Source organism: Chlorocebus sabaeus, chromosome 10 (genome assembly GCF_047675955.1).
Source record: "Chlorocebus sabaeus isolate Y175 chromosome 10, mChlSab1.0.hap1, whole genome shotgun sequence".
Lineage (NCBI taxonomy): Eukaryota > Metazoa > Chordata > Mammalia > Primates > Cercopithecidae > Chlorocebus > Chlorocebus sabaeus.
In genome coordinates, this window is record NC_132913.1 from 65,837,470 (window position 1) to 65,848,795 (window position 11,326).

At 40.7% G+C, this 11,326-nt stretch overlaps 1 protein-coding gene across 2 annotated transcripts in view; it reads right to left on the bottom strand.

Moving 5' to 3' along the window:
- TTN (titin) overlaps positions 1–11,326 on the bottom strand; it is a 270,912-nt gene that overhangs the window by 22,165 nt on the left and 237,421 nt on the right. For both annotated transcript variants that reach the window (XM_073019847.1, XM_073019846.1), the window contains 13 exons: positions 10,933–11,229; positions 10,240–10,827; positions 9,845–10,147; positions 9,435–9,731; positions 7,473–7,760; positions 7,061–7,360; positions 6,522–6,824; positions 6,110–6,415; positions 4,237–6,003; positions 3,578–3,871; positions 2,595–2,882; positions 2,179–2,478; positions 16–2,082 (listed from right to left, as the gene is read on the bottom strand). In XM_073019847.1, coding sequence (XP_072875948.1) covers positions 16–2,082; positions 2,179–2,478; positions 2,595–2,882; positions 3,578–3,871; positions 4,237–6,003; positions 6,110–6,415; positions 6,522–6,824; positions 7,061–7,360; positions 7,473–7,760; positions 9,435–9,731; positions 9,845–10,147; positions 10,240–10,827; positions 10,933–11,229 — 7,398 coding nt within the window. The remainder of the gene's footprint in view (positions 1–15; positions 2,083–2,178; positions 2,479–2,594; positions 2,883–3,577; positions 3,872–4,236; positions 6,004–6,109; positions 6,416–6,521; positions 6,825–7,060; positions 7,361–7,472; positions 7,761–9,434; positions 9,732–9,844; positions 10,148–10,239; positions 10,828–10,932; positions 11,230–11,326) is intronic.

The following is an 11,326-nucleotide window of genomic DNA, read 5'->3' on the forward strand; positions in this document are numbered from 1 at the left end:
TTTTATTTTTCTTACCAAATGGATGTTCAGCAACTATTGGTGCTGATTCTAGAGGTTTGCTGACACCAAATCTGTTCTCTGAACTGACACGGAAAGAATATTCCATGTATTTTGTGAGATGAGTGACTTTAATTTGAGTGCGCTTGACACTGGAATTGACAAGATGCCAAGCTGTTGTACCCGATTCACGCTTTTCAACTATGTAATTAGTAATTTCAGTGCCTCCATCATCTTTAGGTTCTCCCCATGACAGGACACACGATTCAGCTGAGACAGATGAGACCTCAATGGGGCCGGTTACTGGACCTGGCCTTCCAATGACCACAACTGTGATGGTAAATGTTTTAACACCAGCTGTATTTTCCAGGGTCAAGAAGTATCTTCCGGAGTCACCTCTCATGCTGTCCTTTACAGTCAGGGTGGTCCTGTCTTTTGTTGTTGTAATGCTCACTCGATCCGTCTCTTTAAGTCTCATTTCTTCCAGTTTCCATGTTACTTTGGGGGCGGGACGACCACTGATTGGTACGTCAATGGTAAATGGGCTTCCTGCTTTGCAAGTTATAAGCTGATTGGTAATTCCAGTGAGGTCAGCAGTGGGCTCGATTTGAGGCTCCTTAATGATGACAGAAGAGAAGGCTTCCCTGGGTTCACTATAGCCAGCATCATTCTTGGCCTTCACACGGAATTCATATTCAGTGTTCTCAACAAGACGCTCTACTGTGAAAGTCAGCTGTTTGGTGTGACCAGCTTCAACCCAGAAGTCAGATCCCTTTTGTCTCATTTCAAGCAGGTAGCCAGTGATCCGGCTGCCTCCATCGTGCTCAGGTTTAAGCCAAGCTAAGACTGCAGAGGATTTGCTAGTATCAACAACATCAAGTCTTCTAGGTGGAGCAGGCTGTTCTGTGGCTACAATTGGTTCTGGCATTTCATAGGGCTCACCAACACCATACTCATTTACTGCAGAAACACGGAAATAGTATGGAACACCTTCTGCCAGGTCACCAACCTTGAGGATCTGACGAGTGCATTTTTCACTGATAACCTGCCAACTACGGCGACTTGCCTCTCGTTTCTCTACCACATAGTGATGGATTCGGGCACCACCATCAAGAAGAGGGGCATCCCACATCAATGTAGCTGATCCCCGGGTCACATCTTTGAAGGTAATTGGGCCAGGTGGGCCTGGAGTGTCTAGCACTTTTACGGTGAATGTGATCGACTTACTACCACTGTTGTTTTCCACAGTAAGGGTATATTTCCCTGCATCATTTCTGTTGCAGTTTTCCACAGTGAGGGTGCTGAAGGAGTCTGTTGTATGGATATCAGCCCGAAGGCTAAAGTTAGAGTCTGGTTTGCTCCACACAGCTGTAGGAGTAGGTCTACCTTGGTAGGCAATGAAGAGGCGAATACTGGCCCCAGCTCTAACAATATGAGTCTGTTTGAAGTTTGCATCTATGTCTAACTCAGGAGCTGTTAACCGGTCAACTGCTTTAATTGTGCCGGTCACTTCACAGCTGTCTCCTTTTCCAGCACCATTGATAGCACTAACTCGGAATTTGTATTCTTCACCTGCTTGTAGATCAGTGACTGTATATCTTGTTTTCACGCATGCCTCTGCATTCACCTTGTGCCAGTCTCCTAAGTCGGCCTTGCACATTTCAATAATGTACCCAATTATTTCCATGCCGCCATCAAACACTGGTTTGGACCATTCTAAGCTCACAGTTGTCTTTGATGTGTCTGTTACTTTGACCACTGCAGGAGGACCTGGTGGGTTGACGGGCTCTCTACATTTAATGAGTCTTGAGATGCCACTTGCAGGTCCGACTCCTGCAGCATTTTCAGCCATGACATGGAATTCATACTCATTGCCTTCTGTCAGACCGGTGACTTTGAATCTTGTTTCGGAGATTGGTCGTTTACTGATCACTTTTACCCATCTTGTGCTTTTCTTTTCTCTTCTTTCAAGGATATACTGTTGAATTTCACTGCCACCATCTGATTCTGGCCTTGCCCATGTCAGGGTAATGCTGTTGCCTGTTATGTTGCTAGGTTCTGGAGTGCCAGGGGCATCAGGAACAGCTGTAAAACAAAAACAAAACCCCAAATCAATTAGATACATTTGCTTGGAAGGTTAATCTTTTGACATAGTACCACTTAGCAAAAATGCAAACTTACTGTATTGTATTTGAGCAACCACTGGATCAGAATCAAGTGGCCTGCCAACACCAAACTTGTTAACTGCAGAAACACGGAATTGGTATTCATTGCCGTTTATTAGTTTAATGGCAGTGTAACTTTGGGCTTCACATTTATCCTCAATTAGTGCCCAAGCAAGTCTGCTGGTTTCCCGTTTTTCAATGATGTAGTGGGTTATGGGAGCACAACCGTCATTGAGTGGAGCATCCCACCACAGAGTCATCTTCTCCCCAGTAATATTGGTGAATCTTATTGGCCCAACTACTTTTCCTGGTGTATCTGTAAGAAAAAGTTTCTAGAGTTAGTTTCTTTTTCCTTGTCCATTAAAACACAACTAGGCATGTCTCTAATCCAAGTTCATAAATTGTAACATTAAGAAGCTATTTTAAAAGTACCTTGTACTTTCACTTTAATTTCTGCTTTTGCAGAACCAGATGCATTTTTGGCTTCCACTGTATATATACCACGATGGTCCCGAGTAGCATCTCTAACAAATAGGCTGGTGGATCCAAGGACATCGGTTATTTCCATATTCATCCTCTTTTCGATTTCCACTCCATCTTTGAACCAAGTTACTCGAGGCACTGGTCTTCCTTGTACCAAAGCTTTAATTCTAAGGCTCTCTCCAGACTTAATAATGAGACCATCAAAGTACTCAGGACCAAACTCTACTATTGGTGGAACTATAAAAGAAAGAGAAATACTGTGTATTAGTTTGGCTTAATAAAAACAAAAGAAATATATATTTTTCAGTAGTGCCATATCACAAGGCCTGGAAGAGTAATGACTTGTATTGTGCTACCAAAGGCTATTTTGAAAGTAGGATTGATAATTGAGAATTTGGACTATGGGGTTAGATATTTGCCTATTATTATTCCCTTTGTAATGCCTGTCATGTTTTTAATTTTGCATTGCTGTTTGTAAAAAGAAAAGTGAAACATTTACAGATCATTTACTTCCTAATACTGCTGCACAAACAAGTTCTTTTAAGAGGCCATTAGCTGCATTCAAGCAAGGGAATGATTGTATTGTTGGATGTATGTTGTATTTTAATAACTTCAGTGAAGATGGACAGTTATCCTCGAGAACCTTTTTTCTTTATTTACTGTAAGTGGCAAAAATTACAAAGCTAAAAACTCATTCCAACTTGCTGCATGCTCTTTACGTGGGAATGGAGTGAAATAATAGACATGGTAAAAATAATTGATGCCAATTACTTTTTTCTTCTTTTCATCTGAAAGGTAGAAAGACATAATTCATTCACTTAGCAACCTTGGGTAATTTGTTTCTGTTCCCATTTTACAGGCCAGAGGCCAAATGTGGTTTTTAAAAATGTGAATGCGCTTAGTCTCATTGGAAATAAGTTGTAAATGCTTACCATTTTCATCTCTTGTCATAATAATGCCAGAAGACTGTGAGGGCGGGCTTATAGTTCCAACAGCATTTCTTGCAATTATTCTGAACTCATAGCGATCCCCAGGACTGAGTCCTGTAACTGTGTACTGACATTCACTGACGTCAGTAAAGTTGCATCTCACCCAGCGTTCATTTCCTTGCCGTTTCTCAATGCTATAGGCCACAATCTTACTGCCTCCATCACGCAATGGTGGGTTCCATTTAAGTGTGATGGTTTCCCGGGTGACATCAATGTAGTCAGGAGTGCCAGGTGGGTCTAAAATATTATAAGGAAGGTAAATGCATCATTACATTTGTAACCAGGTCTTAATCATCCATGGAAGAAAAATAAAATTATTCAATAATTTTAATAAATAAAATTTTTATAATAAATAATTTATTCAATCTCCCAAACTCATTTTGGTCATTAATTTCGACTTTCCATTTCATAGTCTTTAAAATGAACTTCAAATTAGTTTATTAGACTGATTTAAAATCATTCCTCTTGCTTTATATCACCAGTTCTCTAGTGACAAGAAGATATGTAAGAAGGTGATACAGAGAAGAAAAGCATTCTTTGATATATTTGTTTCTAATATGTTCAATTGTTAAACTAAATGTATTCGAATAATAATCACTTACCTACTGGAGAAACAGCTAAGGTAAATTTGCTTGGGTCACTAGGTGAGCTTAGGCCAGCAGAATTTTCAGCATATACACGGAATTGGTAATCCAGACCTTCTACCAGTCCAGTAGCTCTATATTCTCTTCCAGAGATTGGTGATGTATTAACTTTTTGCCAGAGGATGCTATTTCTTTCTTTCTTTTCAACGTGGAATCCAGTAACTTCTGAACCACCATCATAAACTGGAGCATCCCAAGTTAGTGACATGCCATCAGAAGTCACATTGTATATAACTGGCTTTCCTGGGGGACCAGGAATCCTGAACTGGTGTTTTGCCACAATAATGTTTGAGACAAGTGGTTGGCTGACTCCGTATCTGTTTTCTGCCCTCACTCTAAACTGGTACTCAGCGTCTTTGACTAGATTAGGAACTTTGAAAGTCGTCCTGGCAACACTTGAACACACCATCTTCCAATTAGTTTGTGAAGTTTCCCGCTTCTCGATGCTGTAACAAGTAATTTCTCCTCCTCCATCATCTTCAGGTACATCCCATGACAGGATGACACTATCAGCCTTGATTTCATCAAATCGAATGGGTCCTTTGGGTTTTGATGGTGGGCCAAGGGTGATGACTGTAATGGGGACTGCATTTCTACACACTGCATTATCAAGAATAACAGTGTATTTTCCTCCATGCTCCTTCTTGGCATTCTTAATACTCAAAGTAATTTTGTTTTCGGTTTTACTGAAACGAACAAATTCACTTTCTTTCAGTGGCAAGCCATCTTTCAGCCAACTGATGGATGGTTTGGGCTTTCCTTTATAAGGTAATTCAAGGTGCACATTGTGCCCAATTCTCACGGTGACTTGTGCCCCAGGGATATCTGACAGGTCAACTTCAGGCGTAATAATAAGTTCTTTCACTGTAATTGGCCCAATAGTGACAGGATCACTCAGTCCTTTCTCATTTTTGGCAAACACTCTGAACTCCAGGACTGACTGCTCCTTAAGTTGGCTAACCTCAATTTCACATGTCTTACTTATGCCAGCGTGGGACCATGTCTGTTCACCTTTACCTTTCCTTTCTACAACATATTCTGTGATGACGCTACCACCATCAAAGTCAGGTTTGGTCCAGCTGAGGATGACAGATGTCTTTGTTGAGTCTTTCATTGAGAGATCACGTATAGGAGCTGGTACTTCAGCAGCCTTCACTGGCTCTGTAGTTTCACAGGGTTCCCCAATTCCAATTTCATTTTCTGCAAGAACTCTGAAGAAGAATGGAGTCTTCTCTGACAACTCTGTTAGCTTGAAGGATGTGCTAGAACATTTGTGTGACACGACAGACCATGTTCTCTTGGTGGCATCTCTCTTTTCAATTATGTAATTAATTATTGGAGATCCTCCATCGATGAGAGGAGGATCCCAGAGCAAAGTGACTGTGCCTCGAGAAACATGCTTAACCTGTAGTTTCTGGCAGGCAGCTGGTGTGTCAAGCACTTTAACACTCACAGTTGAAGACTTAGGTTCACCAACTCCGTTTTCTATTGTGAGAATATATTTTCCTGTATCATTGCGAGTAACTTGAGGAATGGTGAGTAATGAAGATGAATCAGTGTTTTCAATGCTGTATCTGGCATCACTGCCAAGATTCTTCTCATCTTTTCTCCACGTGACAGTAGGTGGAGGTCTACCTTTAAAGGGAATCAGCACTTGTACATCTTCACCAGCTTTGGCAATAACAGAAGTTCTGAGAGCCACATCCAGGTCAATCTCTGGTGCCTCTGTAGGCATAAAATGGATATATACAGTGAATTTTAAAAGTAAAAAACAAGTGATTTCCTGGAAGTATGCTTATAAAAAAACATAATCACACCAGTAGGTACATACCAAGTATATCTTTAGCTTGTACAGGTTCAGTCATTTCTATAGGTTCTCCTTGTCCAGCACAGTTTACAGCAGATACCCGGAAGTAGTAATTGACTCCAGGTTTCAGGTTGGATACCACATATTCTGTAGTTCTGACCTCTCCTTTGGTAGAGACAATAGTCCATTCCTCTTCCTCTCCTTGTCTCATTTCAACAACATACCCAGTAACAGCACTGCCCCCATCATAGACAGGCTTACTCCAGCCAAGGGTGATGGATGACTTGGTTGAATCTGCAATTCTTATCTTAGCAGGTGGACCTGGAGGATCTGGAATGGCCATTCACAATAAAATAATTACACAATCATGTATAATTTAGTCACACAGGTGAATTTAGAAGACACAGGTGAAGATGCTGCAGGTATGAGCACTTACCAATAGGATCAGCAGCTTTGTAGAATTCAGATGGTTCAGAAAATGGACCCTGTCCAGCAGCGTTTACAGCACAAACTCTGTATTGATAGTCACTGTTTTCTGTGAGTCCTGTTACTTTTTGTCTGGTGTCACGGATAGTCTCTTTTAGTACTTTAAACCATCCTAGACTCTTCTTATCTCGTTTTTCAAGGAAATAGCCACTTATATCACTACCACCATCTGCAATTGGCCTGCTCCATACAACAGTCATCGAATTCTTGGTAATCTTTGTCACTTCTGGTATGCCTGGTGGCCCAGGTGTGACTATTTAGAAAGGAAAGGAAAACAAGGTACAAGAATCAACATTACTGATAAATTGTACCTTTGATGTTCACATTCTTTCCAAGAATATTAATTTTACTTTTTATATTTTTCACCTTGTGAAAAGGATGGTAATGAGACAGGTGTTATACAAAAGAAAATTAAAGCATATGCACAGGTTAGCATAGTTTATTTTTAAATTTTTCATATTTCAATTTTCTAATGAAATCATGTCTCACCAAATGCGTTCTTGGCTACAACGGAATCAGATTCCAGTGGCTCGCCAATTCCATATTTGTTGACGGCTCGGACCCGGAAGATATATTCATTTCCTTTGATAATTTTGGTGGTTGTAATGATGCACTCTTCCAAATGTTCAGACACCATAGACCACACAACACGGCTTGTCTCACGCTTTTCCACAATGTAGTGGGTGATTTTTGCACCACCATCATCAGCTGGAGGCCGCCAGAGAATGGTGATCTTTTCAGCAGTTACAGTCTTAAATTCAATCGGTCCACCAGGTGGGCCCGGTTTGTCTATCAATGAAAGGACAAAACACAATGTTAGTACTTCTTTAAAGCCTACTTATTCAAAATTACTAAGCTTTAGGCAAATGTAATATGACAGTGGTCTGTATTCAGCGCCTACCAAGGATCTGTACTCTGATGGTGGCTGAGGCTGAGCCCATGGCATTCCTTAGTTTTAATTCATAGCATCCACTATTAAGGCGATCGGCATCTTTGATGAGTATAGATGCGAGGTCCGTGGTATTTTCAACACAAACCAGTGCATTGGTTTGTAATTCTTTATCATCTTTATACCACTCAATTGTAGGCGCAGGTTTGCCAGAAATGCCAGCTCTGAGCCTCACAGATGTACCTGCTCTGTATTTGACAACTTCTGTATATTCTAGAGGCAAATCAATTACAGGACCACCTGCAAGAAAAACAGATGAGAAATATTTAAAATATTATAAGGATGGAAAAAAATAGTTGCACCAACCTTAAAGTAAGGTCATTGGCCGTTATTAAATTATACACACACCCCGTCATTATAATTCTATGCAATTATTATTTAAAAATTAAAAATTTATAGGCCACTCTTCTATCTCAGATGGGGTAGAAAGACTGTGAGTTGTGCAGGGACTTAAGCACCTTTTACATGTGTTTTAAAGTCCATTAGTTGCTTTATTCCAGTGATGAAATGGGATATGATAGTGAGAACATCATGGAAGAAGGTGTTAAACATTTTCTTTCACTTTAGCTTTTTTTTCCTTTTCTTCTAAGCACCTCCTATTCTTTTTCTTTTTCCTTCCCAGTTCACTGATATCCAAGTGTGGATGGTTCATGTCAGACCCCTAAAGTCTGAATTCTCTACCCACAGAACTACATACTCACTGGACAGATTTTCTGCCATGTTGTTTGGAATGATCAAGAAAGAGAACTAAATTTGACTTGCTTCGTACTCTCATAAACACTGATACAGTATCCACAAAGCCTGATTCATAAATAAAGAACAGCCCTGAGATTCTCAGCATGAAGATGGGAGTGGATACTTTTGCCCAGACACTATAGTGGCTCAATTTTCTCTTAGCAATTGGAGATCTTTTAGGAAAAGTGTCACAGGATACCTGACTCTCATGACGTTTTAATTTTCAAAACATTGTTGAGTTGAATGTGCCACTTATTTTCCAGAATGGTGAAGAATATGCATTTTGGACTAACCATGATAGAGAGGGCTCTGAAGTCTGTCTGTTTGAATTCCCACTCCGTCCCTAACAGGGAAGTTACAGAAGCACTCTCAGCCTCGGTTTCCCTTCTATAAGATGGCTAATATGAGGGCTATGAGAACTAAGGGAAAGAATTCATGAAAATTAATAAATGTTAGCTGCTGCTAATACTATCATCATCAAAGTCTGTGTTTAGGCCAGGTGTGGTGGCTCACACCTGTAATCCCAACACTTTGGGAGGCCGAGGTGGGTGGATCACCTGAGGTCAGGAGGTTGAGACCAGCCTGGCCAACATGGTGAAACTCCGTCCCTACTAAAAATACAAAAAATTAGCTGGGTGTGGTGGGGCATGCCTGTAATCCCAGCTACTCAGGTGGCTGAGGCACGAGAATCATTTGAGCCCAGGGGGCGGAGGTTGCAGTGAGCCAAGACCGTACCACTGCACTCCAGCCTGGGCGACAGAGTGAGACTCTGTCTCAAAAAAAAAAAAAAAAAAAAAAAACACCAAAAACGAAGTCTCTGTTTAGTCTGTGGCCTATTTAAGAGCAATATTCTCTAGGAACTCAACCATGGTTTAATTATTGACTCTGATAATTTAAAATAGAATGAAAGCGCCAACTCGTACAATCAATCATAAAAGGTTGAAGTTGGAAAGGCCCGTAGATATCCTGAGGTCTAAATCTCTCACTTTACAGTCAAGTCAAGAGGGCTGGAAAGGTATTTAAGGAATTTTCCTCAGACTCCCAGCTAGTTCATAAGTTCTTCCAAAAACCTCATTAAGGCACAGAATAAAAGTTATTCTATACATCAGAACCAGGAAAAGGTACGGGGAAATACTGAGTTAAACAGCTATTGTGATTCAAAGTGCTAAGCATGCTTACCATAAGAATCGATGCAAGTAATGGGCCCTACAGCCTCAGATGGATTGCTAATGGAACCAACAGCATTCCTAGCAAAGACACGGAATTCATACTGGGAATTCTGAGTCAAGCCAGAGATGGTGAATTGAGTTTCAGTAACATTGGTGAAGCTGGCCTTGGTCCATCTGCCATCTGGAAGGTCACGTCTTTCAACAATGTAGCCTGTAATCTTGCTACCTCCATCAAAAGCTGGTTGTTGCCACGAAAGGCTGACAGAGTTCTTTGAAATATCAGTGATACGAACATTTCTTGGGGGTTCTGTGGTAATAAGAGAAGCAGATTAGCGGCACTTACATCATAATATCTGGCTTCGCAGAAGTAAGATTTGCATTTCTGTTATCAGAACTCCCCTTCCCATGACAAATACATACCACAAGCATCAATTGCCAAGACTGGTTCAGAAGGATGGCTGGGTTTTCCAACTCCAGCAGCATTTTCTGCATATACCCTGAATTCATAAATAAGTCCAGCACTGATTGTTGTGACTTTGAAGTGAGTTGTGCGGATGACCAGTTTGTTGGCTTTTTGCCATAAAATACTGTTTCTGTCTTTCATTTCCAGGTGATAGCCTATGACTGCACTGCCTCCATTTGACACTGGTTCATGCCAGCCCACAGTGATGCTTTCTCGAGTAACATTAGTGACCCATGGTGTAGATGGTGGTCCAGGCGTTGCTACAAAAGAGAGAAATCCTATAGATTAGTACAGATAATAACACATTTATGGTAAAAGAAAACCTGGATCTTTGAAAAGTTGGACAACTTACTGTATGGTAGTTTGACAGTCACACAAGCTGAATCTATGTGATCACTGATGCCAAAGCGGTTTTCTGCCTTGATGCGGAATTGGTATTCTTCTCCTGTGGTCAGTTTCATGACTTTCATCATGGTTCTTGCAACTGTTGCAGACACTTCAGTCCATACTGCAGTACTTGTTTCTCTTTTAAGTAGAATGTAGTTGGTAACTTGACTTCCACCATCATACTTAGGTGGCTCCCACTTGAGAGTCACACTTTCTTCAGTTATATCACTAATAACGACAGGGCCAGTTGGAGGACCAGGCCTGTCCAGCACAACAATGTTAATGAAAGCTTTGGTTGTACCACTGGAGTTGGCAGCAGTGATCTCATATCTTCCAGCATCAGCTGTAACACTTTCTTTGAGATTGATGGTCAGGTTCTCAGCAGTAATTTCGGTATTAAATCTCATGGTTGCCTTCACGGGGACACCATCTCTTGATAAGGTCACTTTGGGAAGTGGTTTTCCAGAGATTGGAATGTCAACTTTAAGGTTTGAACCAGCTCTCACATATACGGTGTGACTTGGGAAATTCTTCATATCAATTTCAGGTGGTTCTGAAAAATGAGAACAGAAAGTGAAAGTGAAAAAGGGTTTCTGAAAATTAACATAAATCAATGCAAATAATTTCAAATTTTGCTTCTACACAAAATTAGACATACCTAGTTGCTCCTTAATAAGAACAGGAAGCAGAAGCTCTCTCGGATCACTCAGGCCAGCTTGATTTTCAGCAAACACCCGGAAAAAGTATTCAGAATTCTCCCTCAGACCAGAAACAACGTGATGGGTTGACTTTGCCACTGCACATTTAACCCAGTTTTTCTGTCCTTTTTCTAGTGCTTCAACAACATAGTGTACAATTCTGCTTCCGCCATCATGTTCAGGCTTCAGCCAGGTCAGGGAAACACTGTCTTTGGATGTACTTGTTACTCCAAGTTTTTCAGGTGGGCTTGGTTTTTCTAAGAAAACAAAGCATCAAAAGAAAGTGAATAATTATTACAACTTTTTAAATGTGCATTCTTAATGTATTGTCAAAAGAAAACTTTTAAATGAAGA